This window comes from Heterodontus francisci, chromosome 9 (genome assembly GCF_036365525.1).
Source record: "Heterodontus francisci isolate sHetFra1 chromosome 9, sHetFra1.hap1, whole genome shotgun sequence".
Classification (NCBI taxonomy): domain Eukaryota; kingdom Metazoa; phylum Chordata; class Chondrichthyes; order Heterodontiformes; family Heterodontidae; genus Heterodontus; species Heterodontus francisci.
Genome location: NC_090379.1, coordinates 48973759 through 48994319, shown reverse-complemented (window position 1 = coordinate 48994319; position 20561 = coordinate 48973759). Strand labels below are relative to the sequence as shown.

The window sequence follows — 20561 nt, the reverse complement described above, 5'->3', positions numbered from 1 at the left end:
TAATGAAAACAATATTAAATAGCCTGAAAGTCTGGTTTTCAATTCAGAGGTAACAGGGTTAATTCCAAAAACACTAACATTTAAACCTTAAAGAGGCAGAATTTCTCAGAAAGGCTGCTGCTAATTGTGATGCCTCACAGTGGCAAAGCATAGCACCTTCACAAAGCAATTGTTGCCTGCCTTATTAACCAGGTTGACACTGGAAACACAAGATTGAAGTAAATTGCACGGATGTGAGTAGTATACAAAGTACCTTGTAAAAAAGTCAACATCTTGCAGTACGACTTTGGAAGTGTTTACCTGTGCCTCACTGAGACCAAGTTCTAACATTTCCAGGGACTTGCGAATCATGCTGGACTTCTCTTCAACCAAGTTCATCTCATCATCTTTTTTCAGACATTTCAGGGTTTCCAGCAGGCTATGCAAAATAGAGTTGTGCTCATTTTTTAAGGCTTCAAGTCCCTGGATCACCTGCTTCGTTTTGCCAATAATCTCCTCCTGTGAGAGTTTTTCTAGTTTATCTTCCTTTAAATACACCATCGTGGACATGGTGTCATACATCCTGCAAAAACAGATTAAATATGATAAATCATATTAAAACTGAGTAATACATGCACTAACTTCCGACAGGCAAGATTTGTGACAGGGACAGCATATTATTTGTTTCCAGTAATTAACCCATACAAATCCCTGTAATACCATGGAGGTCTCTGGTGTAGAATCATTTCACCATTCAAAAAGAAATGAAAGGCGATTATGTAATAATTGCAAAGATTGTACAGTCTAAAAGGACATTGGGAACTCAAGTTGCTTAACTACTGCTGGAGCAGGAAATGTGGGACTTGATCAGATCTAGTCTTCAGGCCAGGGTATAGGCACAGCAGGATTCCAGTTGATTCATGGACTGTATAATGAGCATATCATAGTAAATAGTTCATTTTGAAACTGTTGCACACTTGACGTAACCAAAAGAGATGAAATGGACTACATATGAAAATTTGGGTGACTGAAACAGACTGTTTTCTGTAGTGTCATTGGAACACATCTAAATTATAAAAAAGAATTAGCATTTTCAGTACAGCTGAGAGATTATTCAGGATTGGTTTCACTCATTTTCCTTGGTGAAGCTAATAACAAGTGTTCCTTTGTAAAGATATTAGACTAATTAAATCACAAGTAAATTAAATTTATCAGATTCTCAGAGGCAGGTAAGGCTATGATCCCAATCAATTTCTAAATCTCAAAAACCTACACTATTGGATGTAGTTTACCATGGGTTAGCCCTTAACTGCCAATGTCCCAAAGCAGCAATTTTTTAATTCTGTTATGGGATGTGAGAATCACTGGCAAGGCCAGAATTTGTTGCCCATCGCTAATTGCCCTTGAGGTAGTGGTGGTGGTGAGCCGCCTTCTTGAACCGCTGCAGTCCATCTGGTGTAGGTACACCCACAGTGCTGTTAGGAAAGGAGTGCCAGGTTTTTGACCGAGCGACAATGAAGGAATGGCGATACAGATCTAAGTCAGGATGATGTGGGACTTGGAAAACAATTTGCAAGTGGTGGTGTTCCCATGCATCTGCTGCCCTTGCCCTCCGAGGTGACAGAGGTTGTGGGTTTGCAAGGTGCTGTTGAAGGAGGCTTGGGGAGTTGCTGCAGTGCAACTTGTATATGGTACACACTGCTGCCACTGTGCGCTGGTGGTGGAGACAGTGAATATTGAAGGTGATGGATGAGGTGCAGATCAAGCGGGCTGCTTTGCCCTGGACGGTATCAAGTTACTTGAGTATTGTTGGAGCTGCACTCATCCAGGCAAGTGGAGAGTACGCCATCACAGATAATAAAAAGAAGAAATGCTGGAAATACTCAGCAGGTCTGGCAGCATCTGTGGAGAGAGAAGCAGAGTTACGTTTCGGGTCAGTGACCCTTCTTCGGAACTGGCAAATATTAGAAATGTCAAAGGTTATAAGTAAGTAAAGCAGGGGTGGGGCAAGAGATGACAAAGGAGAAGGCGTAGATTGGACAAGGCCACAGATTAGCTGACCAGAAGGTCATGGAGCAAAGGCAAACAATATGTTAATAGTGTGTTGAAAGACAAAGCATTAGTACAGATAGGGTGTTAACGGACTGAAGATTGAACAGCAGCAAGTACAAACATGAAAAAAAACATGAAAAAAAAACATGAAAACATCACAGTCCTGCCTTGTGCCTTGTAGTGGCCAGGCTTAGGGGAGTCAGGTAGTGAATTGTTCACAGCAGAATTCCCAGCCTCTGGTCAATGGTAACCCACAGGATCTTGATGGTAGGGGGATTCGGCGATGCCGTTGAATGTCAAGGGGAGATGACTGGATTCTCTTTTGAAGACAGTCATTGCCTGGCACGAATGTTACTTGCCACTTATCAGTCCAAACCTGAATATTGTCCAGGCCTTGCTGCATGCAGGCATGGACTGCTTGTATAAGGAGTTGCGGAATGGAACTGAACACTGTGCAACCATTAGCGAACATCCTCACTTATGACTTTATGATGGAGGGAAGATCATTAAAGAAGCAGCCAAAGATGGTTGGGCCTAGGACACTACCCTGAAGAACTCCTGCAGTGATGTCCTGGGGCTTAGATGATTGACCTCCAACAACCAAAACCATCTTCCTTTATGCAAGGTATGACTTCAACCAGCGGAGAGTTTTTCCCCTTGATCCCCACTGACTTCAATTTTGCTAGGGCTCCTTGATGTCACACTCTGTCAAATGCTGCCTTGATGCCAAGGGCAGTCACTCTCATCTCTAGAATTCACCTCTTTTGTCCATATTTAGACAAAGGCTGCAATGAGGTCTGAAGCAGTGGCCCTGGCAGAATCCAAACTGAGCATCGGTGAGCAGGTTTATTGCTGTGTAAGCGCTGCTTGATAGCACTGTTGATCACACTTTCCATCACGTTACTGATGACTGAGTGTAGACTGACGAGGCGGTAATTGACTGGATTGGATTTGTCCTGCTTTTTGTGGACAGCACATACCTGAGCAATTTTCCACATTGTTGGGGAGATGTCAAGTGTTGTAGCTGTACTGGAACAGCTTGGCTAGGGGGCGCAGCTAGTTCTGGAGCACAAGTCTTCAGCACTAAGGCTGTTGTTGGGGCCCACAGCCTTTGCTGTATCCAGTGCCTTCAGTCGTTTCTTGAGGTCACGTGGAATGAGTCAAATTGGTTGAAGAATGGCATCTGTGATGTTGGGGACCTCAGGAGGAGCCGAGATGCATCATCCACTCAGCATTTCTGGCTGAAGACGGAGCCTCCTCCTCTAGTTAGCTGTTTGATCATCTACCACCATTCACAACTGTATCCAGGATATCATGCCTGAAGAAAGTCAACAAGCTGAAAGGAGGTTTAGAGTGACAGCCTGTGATTACTGGCAGTCATCATGTGAAAGTATTTAAACTTTTTTCATATGATATAAATGGTATTAACTTGATAACCACTAATGAACAGGCAATAGGGGTGATGCCAGCAGTTGAGACAGTTTATCTCACTGTGACTCAAGCAAGCATGGACCACAAAAAAGAGAAAAGAAAAACATGAGACAGCTCATTTGCTAGGAAACTCCCAGCATGTCAAGCAGAGCAAATATATAGGAATGTGACTGGGGATATTTGTGCAACTCTGCCAAGAACTTACTGCAACAGTTGTGGGTATTACTAGAACATGGAAAGGTCATGGATTTATTTCAGAGAGAGTATGTTTGCCCATTTTGCTCACAAAAGTAGAACAAAAAAAAGAAAAATTTGTGCAAGACAAATAGACACAACAATAATGTGCAAATGAAAAAGCAAACAAAGTTGAATATCGAAGTAGGTTATTTTTGTAACGTTTGTAAAACATAGATCAACTACAGCTTCGAAGAGTACAATCAAATGACTGCCAATGTGCAGGCCAAAGGAATTAGTGCCGAATGATTTGCAAGTCAAACTCATTGCTTTACATGGACTAAACAATGGAAATTTACCATCCAGATTTAATCACTGAAAATGTCTTTAATTATCTATTCATGACATGTAATATTAACAATCTCAGGGGTGATTAGAAATGAGCAATTAATGTTGACCCTGCCAACGATGAATAAATAATAGTTAATGAATAAAAGAAAATTCTGGTTTGCTGACCTGAGCCAGCAGCGTGGACGCTGTAGTTGGTTGAGCTATAGTGGTAAAAATCCTGCAATATTTCTGGCCCCAAATGCTATGTAGTGACCTCTGTTGGAATTGTTTGGGCAGACACAAGAGCACGAGATAAGACTCAACTGCAAATTCCCCTGACCTCGACATGGTTAATCAGCCTGCATTGTTTACGACCAAGCAGAATGAATTGATATTGCATTTATGTAATGTCTGGGCATCCTAAAGCACTCTGCAGTCAATTAATTACTTCTGAAGTGCCATCACTGTTATGTAACCAATTTTCACAAAGCATGATCTGACAAACAGCAAATGACCATATAACCTGGGTGGGGTTAGCCGAGGGAGGAATACTGGGAAGGACACCAGGAGAACTCCAGTCTTCAAACAGTGCAAAGGGATCTTTTGCCCAAGAAACTAAGTTTAACATCTCAACTCACAGATCACAACTTTGATAAAACCAACACTCCCTCAGTCCTCAGTACTGTACCAAAGTAACAGCAAAAATTATGTCCTCAGATCTGAACTAGATTTGAAACCACAATCCTCTGACTCACAACTAAACATGCTACCAACATGAACATGCGTTCTTAATTTCTCAGGACATGGGTAGCACTACCAAGTCTAGTACCCATCCTAGTTATCTTGAAAGGCAATAACGACCTTCAGGGACCATTTAGCTTCAACCACATGCCAAGGGACAAAGGTCACCGATAACAGTGTCACACTTCCTTTTCTGAAGGACGTTATTGAACCAAACCATTTTTTAAAATGACAATACTGCAGCTTTCATGACTATTTTCCGGTGTTAACTCAAATGACCACATTTATTGCATTCAATTTCACAACTTACCATGATGGGATTTGAATGCATGGCCTCTGGGTTGCTCGTCCAGTAGCATACCCACTAGGCTAACTTATCCTAAATGATCAGTGTGATTAATTCAGCAAAATGCAACAGGAACGTTACCACTGTCATAAAATGATGTATAAGGTTTTAAGAAAAGTGGCTTAAAAAATTAGGTACATTATTGCTTTCAAAGGCAAGCTACTTAGGGAGGAAAAATTGGCAGAGAGTGGGTTTCTCCCATTCTTCAATCAAAGCTTTGTTTGAGTCACTGAAGGATAGCTTTAAACTTTAGCGTCTATGCTATACTAACCACTTAGTCTAATCCAGGGCCAATGGACAATGTAGGTTACATTCATCCAATGTTTTCCATTAGTTGCAGTTAAGCTTTGCGTTCACAGGTCCCACCAACACTATTCACCTATGGCCTAAAGAAATATTAATTTGGGTGAGGATACTGAATAAGAAAAACTGGATTTATGGTGCACAGCTTACTTGTATATTAAATCTAATATTACAACATTGAATGAATGATGTACAAAAAACAGAAATTGTATTCTCCGGAGACCAATTTTTCCACCATGGTAACAGAACAGTAATACCATTCTGTTGACATTAAAGACTGAATTTTAAAGGGCCTGTGAGATAAATATCAATGAGGAAACAACCCACAATCAGCACCATTATCTCCACTACTTCCTGCCTTTAGGCTCTACTCAGCACCAGAACCAGCTAACACAATAATAGATTAGTCTATTTACCAGTGTCATGTTTTGGCTCCATGGCATGAGACAATATATTGACTTCAGATGTTACCTAATTTCTGAATAGAATGCTTCACTCTAAGAGAACCTGATAAATATAAAAGTTTGCTAAGCAATCAGTAATCTCAGTTGGCTTAACCAAATTCAAGTAGTGATTTGCTGTATAACATTTGGTTTGTTTCCATCTTAAAAATCATGCCTATACAAAATGATCTGGAGTTATTTTATGCTTTACTGTTACTACTGTGGTTGCATGTTCAAATATTAAGTTAAGCTAAATATTCAAAAGGAAAAGTTCAGAGAGCAACTTAATCAAAAGGAGTCAGAATGGTTATACCTCCATACATAGTGGTCTATGAAAATGACCATAAAGGTGTTGGATTGTAATAAAATCTTTTTTGTTTACTAATGTTCTTTAGGGAAAGAAACTTTCTATCCTTACCTGGCCTATATAGGACTGCAGTCTCACATCAATGTGGTTCACTTTCAACTACCCTCTGAGCTTGCCGAACAAGTTGTGTCGAACTGCGACATCAAGGCAACGAGGGATGGGCAATAAATGCCAGTCTTGCCAGCAATACGCACATCAAGAATAATTTGTTTTTAAACTCAAATTCAGGGGTTATTTTTATTTGAACCCCAGTCGATCCTTCTCTTTCCTTGAACAACTCTCTACTCCCATGGCACAATTTGCATATTTCTTCAGCATAATTACTTCAATCTTCATAACCCGAGCTTAACTAAACTTTAAGCAAGGAAGTACCCGGGAATATGGTACCTAAATTTTGTGCCATCTGAATCTGAAGCAACAGGAGCGAACAGAAGGCCACATGCTGATAAGTAACACTGGATAACTTTATCAATGATAAATTCACAATTCACAATAACAAATTCACAAATGCGTAGATTTAACACAGGGGACCAGAGCAGTGCGATGACAGCAAAAGCAGTCTAGCATGCAGACAAATTCAACAGGGATTTATTTTTTAACCATGTGCCTGTCTTAAGCTTGGTTGTCATGTTTTTGCTTTTGCACAGAGCTGTTCATTATTCTGTCATTAACACTCTCTGGACTAATGCTCCATCTTTTACTACAACTCTTCGCACTCCCTTTGCGTTTGTTCCATGACATCTGTCATTTAATCTCTCCTGCCCTATCACACACCTTCCCTTTTGTTCTTCTTTCCCCATCCCCCCTGCCTTTCACTTGCTCAAAGCGTATTACATTTCTAACCTTTGCCAGTTCTGATCACAGACCTGAAACTTTAATCCACAGGTGCTGCCAGACCTACTGAGTATTTCCAGCACTTTATTTTTATTTCAGATTTCCAGCGTCTGCAGTATGTTGCTTTTATTTGTGTTTAATTCACCACCACTTCTCTTCCAGGAATGCCTACCTTGAAGAATTTCTGCTCTGCTCTCCGAAAGGATTTCCTTGTTTACCTTCATCGCTTTCCATTTCCTTCCTGATGTTTGATAAGGTGTCTACCAAAACTCATTTTCACAGCCACATCTCCATCCTCAGCAACAGTCTCCAGCTCCAACTTAGTCCATGTGGATTCCAACTGAAGTTCCATCCTTCATTTTTTGAATCCACCCAGGATTGCAGGCTTCGCCGAGACATACAAAGTTCCTCAGAATGCTGTTCTCGCCGCATCCGGAGACCCACACTCAGTGCCATGCGCCGCCACATGCAGATACTCGACTCTGTCTCCAGAAGCACCGACTCACCCTATCTTAAAGCTGTCCTGTTTCACAGTTTCATTTCATCCTTCGTCTTATCCGACTCATGAACAAAAAATGTTTTCTCTTCCTTTCAGGTATTAAGGAACGCAAGCTCCTGCAGCTTGTGGGGACCACGGCCCCTCCAGATCCTTCTTCCCCTTCACTTCCCTCCGACCCTATCCCTTCTCCTAATTTCACCCCTTTCTGTGAAGTCACAATACCCTCTGACCCTCCATCTCTGACACTGAACGATCTGTACTTAGCAAAGTACTCCATTTTATCCCCTTACACCCCCACCTCAATGAATTTTGTGCTCGGCATGACATCAAGCTCTTCTTCCGTCGCTTCCGCTTCCGGACTCCCTTTTTTGGCCAGGAGTCCTCTCCCCGACCAGTAGACCCATTCACGCACCTCCCGTATTCACCCTCCACCTGGACCCCTCCCTTTGGCCTCTTACCCACTCTTGATCTTTTCATTGATAACTGTCAGCGTGACATCAGCCATTTTACTTGCGCGGCTCCCCTCATTCACTCGAACCTGTCTCCCTCAACTTGCGGAACTCCATTCTCTCAAGTCTAATCCCGACATTGTGATCAAACCTGCTGACAAGCGTGGTACTGTTGTTGTCTGGCATACTGACCTCTAACTTGCAGAGGTTGAGTGCCAACTCTTAGACACTTCTTCCTACCTCCCCCTGGACCATGACCCCACCAAACATCAAGCCACAGTCTCCAGGACTGTCACTGACCTATTCTCCTCTGGCGATCTTCCCTCTACAGCTTACAACCTCATAGTCCCGCAACCTCGGACAACCCGATTTCACCTCCTTCCCAAAATCCACAAATAGGACTGTCCCAATAGACCCATCATTTCAGCCTGTTCCTGCCCCATTGAACTTATTTTTTCCTATATTGACAATTTTCTCTCCCCTGGTTCGGTCTCTTCACACCTACATCCTTCTGACTCCCTATGTCATTTTGACAATTTCCATTTTCCTGGCCCTAACCACCACCTCTTCACTATGGATGTCCAATCTCTCTATACCTCCATTCCCTACCAGGATGGCCTGAGGACTCTCCGCTTCTTCCTTGAACTGAGGCTGAACTAGTCCCCACCCACCACCACCCTCCTCCTGGCTGAACTTATGCTCACATTGAACTTCTCCTTCAACTCCATGCACATCCTCCAAATAAAAGGGTTGCTATGGGTCCGAGTTATGTCTGTCTTTTTGTGGTCTATGTCGAACATTTCTTGTTCCAGTCCTACTCAGGCTCCCTCCCCTAACTGTTTCTCTGGTAAATTGATGACTGTATTGAAATTTTCTGCTCCCGCCCCGAACTGGAAAACTTCAACTTTGCTTCCAATTTCCACCCTTCTCTCGCCTTCCCATGGTCCATCTCTGACACTTCCCTTCCTCGACTTGTGTCTTTGGGGATAGGCTGTCCACTAATATTCATTATAAGCCCATCGACTCCCACAGCTACCTGGACTACATTTCCTCACGTCCTGCCTCCTTTAAGGACTCCATTCCACTCTCCCAGTTTCTCCGTCTCCGATGCAACTGTTCTGATGATGCAACCGTTCTGATGATGCAACCTTCAACAACAGCACTTCCGGTGTCTTATTTCCTCAACCGAGGAACCCCCCGCCCCCCCACTGTGGTTGACAGGGCCCTCAACCATATCCGACCCATCTCCCGCACTTCTGCCCTCACCCCTTCCTCTTATTCCAAGAACTGCGACAGGGTTCCCCTTGTCCTCACTTTCCACCCCACTAGCCTCCACATCCGAAGGATCATCCTCTGCTATTTCCACCACCAAACTTCCCCTCCCAGCATTCCGAAGGGATCGCTCCCTCCGTGACACCCTGGTCCACTCCTCCATCATCTTGTCCCCTTCGCACAGCACCTTTTCATGCAACCGCAGGAGGTGTAATACCTGCCCTTTTACCTCCTCTCTCTCCTCACCATCCAAGGCCCCAAACATTCCTTCCAGGTGAAGCGACTTACTTGTACTACATTCAATTTAGTATTTAGTTTTAGTAAACAATTTAGTTTTTTTCAGGTTTGCACTTGCTGCTGTTCAATATTCAGTGTATTCACACCTAATCTGTACTAATGCTTTGTCTTTCAACACACCATTAACATATTGTTTGCCTTTGCTCCGTGACCTTTTGGTCAGCTATGTGGCCTGGTCCAATCTGCAACTTCTCCTTTGTTATCTCTTGCCCCACCCCCACCTCACTTGCTTATAATCTGTTATTTTTCTAATATTTGTCAGTTCCGAAGAAGGGTCACTGACCCAAAACGTTAACTCTGCTTCTCTTTCCACAGATGCTGCCAGACCTGCTGAGTGATTCCAGCATTTCTTGTTTTTGTTTCAATTTAGTATACTGCCCTCTGCCCTATCAAACATCTTCCCTTTTGTTCTTCTCCCCACCCCACCCCCTTTTCACTAGCTCTAAGCCTATTACATTTCTAACCTTGGCTAGTTCTGATGAAAGGTCACAGACCTGAAATATTAACTCAGTTTCTCTCTCCACAGAAGCTGCCAGACCTGAGTATTTCCAGCACTTCCTGTTTTTATTTCAACAAGGATGTGATTGCATTGACAATACACGATGAGGTAATATCTATAAAACAGCGAATGAAAGCCATTCCAGTTTGCCAGAGTATCAAGAACTATCACAATGTTCTTTTACACCACTCCAGGACTGCATACGCTATGGCGGGGTCTGCAACCTGTAGCTCATTAGTGACTCGTGCAGCTCCCGACCTTGATTGATCAAACCCATTTTGATGGTAATTAACTGGCTTGTTTCTTTTTTTAAAAAAACTTTTAACATTGTACTTGAGAAAGTTTCAATTAGCAACTATTTTCTTCCAAGCCAAGTTCACTTCTCACTACTGTACTAATCTCATCCTTTATTAACAGCTACCCCACCTCCTTTTCCTTTCTTCCTATCCTTTCAAAATGTCAAATAGTCTTGAATATTCAGTTCCCAGCCTTGGTCACCTTGCAATCATGTCCCTGTAATGGCGATCAGATCATTCCCATTTATTTCTATTTGTGCCATCAATTCATTGATGGGGAATTGAGGAATATAGGGGAAAAATTCCCACGAATGGGGTCTAGGCAGCTAAAAACACAGATGCTAATGGTAGGGAGAGGGGCTGAAAATGCACATCTGCCAGATTCAAAGCAATGGACAGTTTGGAGTGAGGTGCGGGTGGGTCCAATGGATTTTAACATGAATAGGGTCATTTTACATTTGAGTGGGGAATGGGATTAAGAGGCAATGTGTTTCGGATGAGTTGAAGTTTACTGCGGCCAGCCAAGGAAGTATTTGAAATAGTCACATCTGGAGGTGAAAATGCATGGATGAAGGCAGTAGATGGGCTGATGCATGGACAAATGTAGGCAACATCATGGAGATGTTACTAGACAGTCTTTTTAATGGCGAGGATATGGGTTTATTAGCTCAGCTTGGGACTAAATAAGACACAAGGTGTGAACAGTCTGGTTCAAAAGGAGAACGGCCAGGGTGAGACACAGAATCAGTAGCAAGGGCACTTCAATGGGATACGGGGAGAAAGCGGGAACAGGTTACTGAGTTTGGATGATCAGCCATGATCGTAGTGAATGGCGGAGCAGGTTCGAAGGGGCGAATGTCCTACTCCTGCTCCTATTTTTCCATGTTTCTAGAATGTATGGCAGGGCCATCAACAGTGGCTTTAACCTTCTCAATACAAAACTGATTGAAATTGCAGTACATCTGAGATTGGAGCAGTCCAACAAAACAAAGGATGCGGTGGATCAAGAGGGGTGGTGGAGAGATGTGTGTTAGGTATTGTGAGCACATGTGTGGAAGCTGACCCCACGGGAAGCATGTAAATGAAGAGAATGGGACTCCAGAGGTAATGGTGCATAGTGCAGGAAGTAATGCTCCGTGATGTGATAGGGAATATTTGAATGAAATTAGGGCACTTCTGAGCTGAACAATGGAGAAGAGGTCTGGAGGAGAATGGTGTAGTCAACTGTTTCAAAGGCTACAGAGAAGTCGGGAAGGATGGTGCATCATAGTCAGAGGATGTCATTTATGACACCGATTAGGACCTTTTTAATGCTGAGAGAGATACGGAAACTTGATTGGAGATTAAAACAGTGAGATGCAGGAGTGACGGGCACAGATTTGGGACACAACACACTCAAAGGATTTTAGAGAAAAAAAGGGAGGTTAGAGATGGTGTTAAGGGTGGAACTTCTGAGCAAGGTGCAATGACAGTGGTTGTGAAAGAGAAGACAACAATGCTTGACAAGACAGAACCAATTATAGGAAGGGAAGTTCATGGTCAACGGTTTAATGGAAAAGATGCTATGAGCTCAGAGGCCACAAGGGAAGAGAAACTACAGAAAAACAGGCATCCAGTGCTAGAGGAGGAGGAAGCAGCGGAATGAATGGCCTCTACCTGAATGACAAAGAAGACCAGTGAGTTCCTGATTAGAGATGAAGCCAAAAGGGCAGGGCAGACTGGTTTAAGGAGACAATTGGTAGTGGACACAGGAAGCCTGTGAAAGTTTCTTATCTGAAAATTAAGTAGAACAAGAAACAATGTTTCATTGCTTTTCCATTTACATTAAATTTAACTTCATCCATTTTCAGATTTCAGGTTCCAATTCCTCATCATTCACTGAATAGTACTAGTCCAAAAGAATCTTTAAATTCCATGCACAATGGAGACACAAACTCGTTCACGCCCATCACTAATGATCTGTGGAGACTTTTCCTATTAGAAGGAAATGGAAATCTCACTTCATAGATCATCTTATTGAATATCTTTTTGTTGTTTTGTACGGCAGCTTGAAGGGCAAAATAAAACCAACACCCATGTTAGTCATTCACTCCATCATCTCTGAGTCTACCAGGAAAGGATCTTAATGAGCAATCATTCACAAGATGTTCCATTGGTTTGGATAGCTTCTGTGCAGTCGCATACTTTATCTTCTATTTATGTAGCAGATAGTTGCAAAGCCTATATCGAGTTGTGATATGGTTTGCAGTGGTGCATATTTTAATATGGTACGTGAAGCCAAATGACTGATCTGCAAAATCCATAATCAGGTACTAAATTCTTGTCCCCAAGGGCTTCCCACATCCTTGGCCTTTTGTTGATCTACAATGGCTGCCAGTCAAGCAACACCTCGATTTTAAAGTTCTCTTCCTGTTTTCAGGTCCATCCATGGTCTCACCCCTGCCTATCTCTGTAATCTCCTCCAGCCGCACACCCGAGATATCTGAGCTCATCTAATTCTGGCCTCTTGAGGATCCCTGATTTTAATTGCTGCGCCACTGGCATCTGCGTCTTCAGTTGCCTAGGCCCTAAGCTCTGGAATTCCCTTCCTAAACCTCTCCATCTCTTTCCTCCTTTAAGAATCTCCTTAAACCTACCTCTTTAACCAAGCTTTTGGCCATCTGCCCTAATATCGCCTTATCTGATTTGGATTTATAATGCTCTGAAACACCTTAGAATACTTTATTAAAGTCGCTATATAAACAAAGCTTCTTGATTAAATGAGAATTCTAAGCTTGAGTGTTTCGGTTGCTAACCAGAAGGGTTTCCCTGAAGGCGACATATCAGGAGCATGTGGAGATCTTCATTAATAGGCAGAGTTTGCTAGAACCCAGTTGTATTCTCCGATTACGACTACTTTTCTTGCAAGGTGGTGACAAAATATGTGCACTGACAAGGAGCTAGGTATCTATGTTGGTTTCAGTACTCTTGTAATGGTGTTCATGTTGCAACTCAACAAATTTGTACATGCACTTCCTGTCTATGCTAGTGTGCAATACGCAGCTATTGAGCAAATAAGGGCAAAGTGGCTGTCGGCAGGGTGTGAGCATCTGCTCTCCAAGCAGGTCCCAGTTAATTTGTGGATGAAGTTGATCCTAGTCTTTATCTCAGTTGCAATTAACGACGCAGAACTACTGCAAGGTAATTTGGGACCTCCTTGTGTCTGAATTTAGAACGAGAGCACGCACTCAGGCACTTCTTCATGTGCCAGTTGCTCAAATGAATTGCAGAGACAAATGTTTTCTGACTTTGGCAAAAGCCACCAGTTTATAATAGTCCTCAAGCTTTGCCAAGTTTTCTGCAAGAGGTTTTACTGGGATGGCTATCGCAAGGTCCTCTACATAGAGTCATAGAGAGATACAGCACTGAAACATGCCCATTGGCCCATCGAGTCTATGCCGACCATCAACCACCCATTTATACTAATCCCACATTAATCCCATATTCCCTACCACATCTCCCCCTACCTACACTAGGGGCAATTTACAATGGCCAATTTAACCTATTAACCTGCAAGTCTTTGGCTGTGGGAGGAAACCGGAGCACCCGACGGAAACCCACGCGGCCACAGGGAGAACTTGCAAACTCCTCACAGGCAGTTCCCAGAACCGAACCCGGGTCGCTGGAGCTGTGAGACTGCGGTGCTAACCACATATCTAAAGTTTTCTTGACCGGGTCAGCAGACTATAACTCATGTAAATATTAAGTGATGATGGCAAGATTAAACCCTACAGGAACACATTATTCAGTAGTCAGGGTCTGCTAATCTCCTCCATGCCATGTACAGTGAACTTGTGGTTAAGAAACATAGGTGTTAGTAGGTGCAATGTATTATTCTATACACTTTCAGCAGTAGATGGTCCATCCATTCATAGGTGGGAGATAGGTCCACAAAAACCACTGCTGTTTTGAGCCTAAGCTGATAACATATGAACATACGAATTAGGAGCATAAGTAGGCCTTTCAGCCCCTCGAACCTGCTCCACCATTCAATAAGATCATGACCAATCGGTTTGTGTTTTGAATTCCACACTCCCATCTACCCCCGATACCCTTCGATTCCCTTGCCTAACAAGAATCTATCTACCTCCACCTTAAAAATATTCAATGTTCCTGCCTCCACCGCCTTCTGAGGCAGATAGTTCCAAAGTCGCACAACCCTCAGAAAAAAATTCTCCTCATCCCTGTCCTAAAAGGGCAGCCCCTAATTCTGGACTCGCTCACAAGAGGAAACATCCTCGCCACATCCACCTTGTCAAGACCGTTCAGGATCTTATAACCTTCAATCAAATCTCCCCTCACTCTTCTAAACTCCAGTGAAAACAAGCCCAGTCTGTCCAACCTTTCCTCATAAGACAACCTGCTCATTCCAGGCATCAATCTGGTAAACCTCCTCTGAACCACCTCCAACGCATTTACATCCTTCCTTAAATAAGGATACCAAAACTGCACACAGTATTCTAGATGTGGTCTCACCAATGCCCTGCAAATGGTGCCGAACATTGTACAATATTTGTGAGCAGTCAGAAAGGGAGCAAAGTAGCTCTTTAAAAAAGGTTTCTTCTTTGACTGTAATCTGCATGGATTTTGGAATGCCGAGTATTTGGGTGGCAACATCATCTGTGACCTACAGGGCTCTACTTTGGGATCAGCTAGCATCCCCAAGTAATCTCCAGCTTTCCCTGCTCAAATGGGTGAAATCTTGGGGTCTGCAATGCTATTTGTCTATTGCCCTTGCCTAGAAGAATTTAGTAATTGCAAAAGTGTGATTCACTGTTGTCCTTTATCCCTCTCAATTTGCCTTATTATTGGCTGAGCAGCAGACTCTGTAGGTTTTCCTATTCCCACAAGGGATGACATTTTCTGTGACCACTTTAATGAGGTTGATAAATCTGTCATAGTTTATTTCATCTGAAGAAATCCATTGAACCACTTTTTCAACTCTTTCCATGTAGCCATTTCCAATTAGCCTTTGTAAAATCCAATGTGACTTTGGTAGCGATGAGGGTGACTTGGGACATCACTCTTCTTTGGCCTCCTTATCTCGAGACAATGGGTAAGCACCTGAAGGTGGTCAGTGGTGTGTGGAGCAGCGCCTGGAGTGGCTATAAAGGCCAATTCTAGAGTGACAGGCTCTTCCACAGGTGCTGCAGAAAAATTTGATTGTCGGGGCTGTTACACAGTTGGCTCTTCCCTTGCGCCTCTGTCTTTTTTCCTGCCAAATGCCAAGTCTCTTCGACGCGCCACACTTTAGCCCCGCCTTTGTGGCTGCCCGCCAGCTCTGGCGAACGCTGGCAACTGACTCCCACGACTTGTGATCAATGTCACAGGATTTCATGTCGCGTTTGCAGACGTCTTTAAAGCGGAGACATGGACGGCCGGTGGGTCTGATACCAGTGGCGAGCTCGCTGTACAATGTGTCTTTGGGGATCCTGCCATCTTCCATGCGGCTCACATGGCCAAGCCATCTCAAGCGCCGCTGGCTCAGTAGTGTGTATAAGCTGGGGATGTTGGCCGCCTCGAGGACTACTGTGTTGGAGATACGGTCCTGCCACCTGATGCCAAGGATTCTCCGGAGGCAGCGAAGATGGAATGAATTGAGACGTCGCTCTTGGCTGACATACGTTGTCCAGGCCTCGCTGCCATAGAGCAAGGTACTGAGGACACAGGCTTGATACACTCGGACTTTTGTGTTCCGTGTCAGTGCGCCATTTTCCCACACTCTCTTGGCCAGTCTGGACATAGCAGTGGAAGCCTTTCCCATGCGCTTGTTGATTTCTGCATCGAGAGACAGGTTACTGGTGATAGTTGAGCCTAGGTAGGTGAACTCTTGAACCACTTCCAGAGCGTGGTCGCCAATATTGATGGATGGAGCATTTCTGACGTCCTGCCCCAATGATGTTCGTTTTCTTGAGGCTGATGGTTAGGCCAAATTCATTGCAGGCAGCCGCAAACCTGTCGATGAGACTCTGCAGGCACTCTTCAGTGTGAGATGTTAAAGCAGCATCGTCAGCAAAGAGGAGTTCCCTGATGAGGACTTTCCTTACTTTGGACTTCGCTCTTCGACGGGCAAGGTTGAACAACCTGGCCCCTGATCTTGTGTGGAGGAAAATCCCTTCTTCCGAGGACTTGAACTATGTATGAGTAAACAGCAAAAAACTAATAATTCTGTCCCAACATTCACATTGTGAATGCCATACAGAGACCCCAGAAGATATTTATTTGCAGAAACATAGTGGAACAGCACGGATAATAAATTGGATTTATGCATCTGATCAAACAATGGTTTCAATTTATAGTAGTTTCTGGTTCATTTGAAAAACTATATTTGGTAGTTAAAAAGATAATTCATTTGCTATCACAAAAACTTTAGTCTTAAAGTTGAAAAAATGCACCAGTGAGGGGCAACCTTATGAGCAGTTTTTTTTTAATGTGTAAAGAGACTATTTGCATAAATGCAAAACTGGTAGTATAACTGCAGGCTTCATTAATAACCTATTTCCTTGTCTAAATAACTCTCAGAATATTGATAAACTAATTACTGGGATTATTTGAAGACTTAAAATGAAGAATTAATGCTATATTTGTACTTTTGTATCAATTATTTAATGCAACCACTTATAGTCAGCTTTTTCCTGATCTGCACATACCGACAGAATATTGCATGCTTTTGGCAGATAAAGAATTAATTTGTTGCTCTTAGATTCTTAAACAAATATCCACTAGACAAATCTGAAGTTGATTTCGTCGTTTTCCAGTGTTGTATAACTTTCTATTCTGTTCTGCCCCACCACAACTGAATCAATCAGATGGACTAAGAACTGAACAAAATGATAATTTTCAACCATTGTTTCTGAGAGTTGTACAGGAGATTTGTTGAACATGCCGTATATGACGTAAAGCGCAACATTGTAAAATTAATCTAACAGGTCGGGATAAAAACACTGTCATGCTCTCATTTTACAAGGAAATGAGTCACGGTTACACCACCAAAACCCGGCCCGGGCGACCAAATATGAAGTCGACAAGGGTTTCCACCCTGCCATTTACAATGCAAAGAACTACTAACGTCAATTAACTCGAAAAAAATGTATAAATCTAAATTTCCCCTGATGTGTCAAATAATAAAACACGCAGAGACAGTTCCTGAAAGAGAGCGTCAACACTACCCTGGTCTGAAAGTAAAACTGCAGTTGTCCACGTTATTCATTAAATCACTGGCCGCTATACAAGAAAAATAAAACAAAGACGACAAACAGTCGGTGGACGCTTTACATATCGCAGAGATTAGTTATCACCACAATCCAGACATCAAGCACATCGACAGTGCCTCGGTTACAGTCAAAGCCATCACTGACAGAACTCAACATCCCACACCCTCAGCCATACTGTGAACCCAGTTACCGTTTGCATCAAACTGACGGTCCAACCTCAGTGGGAGGATGTGCAGTCGGCAGCGTTTCCTGTCACGCCGGGCAGAGGAGAAATGGGGAAGTGAGAAGCAACAGACGCGGGGGTTTCGTTTTCAACGGCAGCGACGCCTTTTTCCAAACAAATTCTCTTATTGCCGGGCCGGAGCCCCGAGCCGGTCAAAAAAAATCAGCAGCTCCACCAGACACTGCACCGCATAGAGTGAAAGAATATCAAGAAGTCACGACACTCCGAGCCGGGGTTTTAATATTATTATAGGCCGTCGCTAATAGTTTCATGCCAAATCTAACTGTATAACGGAACGTTCTAGATATTTCTGAACGTTGCCCCCCTCTTCACAGTGCCTCCACCCCTGTGGCTTCACGGCAAAAGATGGCGCCTCCTCCCTTCCCACCGTTCACCGCCCGGCAACCTTCTAACGTCACCCTCACGCCGCCGCCTGGATTGACTGCGCGCGCGCGCACACCACTGTCCCGCCCTGTCAGCGACTGTGCGCGTCCACGCGCCTCTTTTATTGACCGCGGGCACGGGCACGTCCCCGCCTTGCGGGGAGGGCTGACTGTGTGCGTGTGCGCATCCCCGGCTCTTGGCAGCATCCGGCAGTGAACATTATGAAGCCGGAGGTTTGTGGTTTCGGCAAAGCAGGTTTCGAGTCAGCATATTTCTGTGGTTGCTGAACTCACACAAAAAACCTTTCACACTGGGTGCTATAATTGCTGCGCAACATTTATCTGCTTAAGCCTGCAATTTAGGAATGATTTCAAATCATTGTTTTTGTTTCAAATCAATCGGCTACTGACTTTTGTTTAGAGCCTAGGCCTTCCCTGAGGAACTCCTGCCACAGTAACCCTGGGCTGAGATGATTGTGGTTGTTGGAGGCCAATCATCTTAGAACCATAGAAATTAGGAGCAGGAGTAGACCCTTCACGCCTGCTCTGCCATTCAGAAAAGATGCCGGTTGATCGTCCAATTCAGTACCCTGCTCCCTTTGGCAGTAAGAAATATCTCTCTCTCCTTGACTAGATTTAGTGACGTCCTTTGTGCTAGGTATGACTCTAGTCAGTTGAGAATTTAACCTCAGATTTCCATTGACTTAAATTTTGCTAGTGCTCTTTGCTGCCACAGTTGGTCAAATGCCGCTTTGATATCAAGGGCAGTCACTCTCACCTCACCTCTGGGATTCAGCTCTTCTGCCTGTGTTTGGAGCAAGGCTGTAAAGGGGGCTAGAGCCAAGTGGTCCTAGCAGAACCCAAACTGGACATTGATGAGCTGACTACTGTTGAGTAAATGCCACTTGATAGCTATCGTCAACACCTTCCTTCACTTTGTTCATGATTGAGATGAGATTTATGGGATAGTAATTGGCTTTGACCTATGAGCAATTTTCCACTTCATCAGATAGATGCAAGTGTCGTAGCTGTACTGGAACAGCTTTACTAAAGCCACAGCTATTTCTAGAGCACAAGACCTCAGCACAATAGCCAAGATGTTGGGGCCCTTTGATCTTCCACTGTTATGACTTCAATGAGATCATTAATGTGGACAATATATGAACCCACATACCAACTTCAAGAATTACACAATATTTCATGTTTTAACACTTATTGTAACTAAATATGTAAAGGAAATACCTTTGTTAAAATATTTGAAAACCTCACATGCTTATATGTTAGTCATTTTTGATGGCAAAATCCTGCGGTTAAAAGTCCCAAACTCCTCCCAGTTGCAATGAGTTGCATTTCCCAGACCTCTTCAAAAATCAGTGTCCTCTTCACTCAGTTCTCCGAGCACTTCCGACCTGGACATCCATAAGGAGTTTCCTGGTGATCCTGCTGGTCTTCTATTTCTCCGCACACTTCAACTTTCAAAACAGTTTCAAGACTTTGCACCCTTTCTGGCTTCTGAGAGCAGGTGTTCCCTCTCTCTCAAGCTGCCACAGCTGGTTGTCTTCCTTTCTTACAGCCTACTGTGAGGCTGCAACCATCTGCCCGTCTGCTTTCAGAAAGTCTGTTAAATCTATCTGGATTCAAAGTCCATAGCTTATTGTACTGTTCCAATATACAGAATCCAGAAGTCTGGTTTCAGAGGCACTTGGATCATTCACTGTTCCCAGGTGTTAAAATCTGCCTGGTACATTTGCATCTTCTGAATTACTGACTCCTTATTTTACAACCTGAAAGTCTGGGAGGACAAAACCCATTTTTCTTCAGTTGTTAGCCCTGCAGTCTGTTTTTCAAAAGAATGTCTTTGATCTGTGTTCTCTGTTGTCCTGCTAACCAAGACTTCTGTCTTGTCCTTTCACAGACTGGAGGTGAGGTCACCTTGCCTTCCGGATTCCATTGTGAACTTTTAAAAATCACAATTTTAAAACATAATCATGTTACAAGGTCCAGCGTTCATAACACCATCAAGTAAGGCAAAAAAAAATCACAGACTTTATACATTTCAAATCGCCCTGTCAGCCAAAACATTAAAACATCCTTTGCTTACATTGCCTCCCTAGTTAGTTATTCAATATTTACCAACCTTTGCCTGAAGTTATATATTAACTGTGCAGTCATCTTTTTTCATCCAGGTTTGAACCTATGCCCCTTTGTACAAGGTAGAAGTTTAGCAGAAGTAATAATGAATGGGGTTAGGATTAGGCATGTACACAGGAAGGAGAGGTACATGAAGTCAAAATTGGGTAAGAGAGTGTGGCAAGAAAATGAGGTGGGGCAAAGTGGGAAAAATAGGTAAAATGAGAGGCAGGGTAGTTCAGGTCCAAATTGCCAATCAC

At 43.4% G+C, this 20561-nt stretch overlaps 1 protein-coding gene across 12 annotated transcripts in view; it reads right to left on the bottom strand.

The window, feature by feature from the left end:
• The window catches only part of klc1a (kinesin light chain 1a), a 137768-nt gene extending 117599 nt beyond the window's left edge, over positions 1–20169 (bottom strand). For 3 of the 12 annotated variants that reach the window (XR_010975684.1, XM_068039006.1, XM_068039005.1), the window contains exons 1-2: positions 17627–17729; positions 301–562 (exon numbers count right to left, since the gene is read on the bottom strand). Coding sequence is in view for 10 of the 12 variants with exons in the window: in XM_068039006.1 (XP_067895107.1) it covers positions 301–562; positions 17627–17721 (357 nt within the window). In the remaining 2 variants the exon portion in view is untranslated. Of the gene's footprint in view, positions 1–253; positions 563–6217; positions 6239–8984; positions 9006–17626; positions 17734–17755; positions 18243–19413 lie in introns of those variants that run through there. The other 9 variants (XM_068039002.1, XM_068039001.1, XM_068039010.1 and 6 more) reach the window with 9 other exon arrangements.
• Positions 20170–20561: the final 392 nt, after the last annotated feature.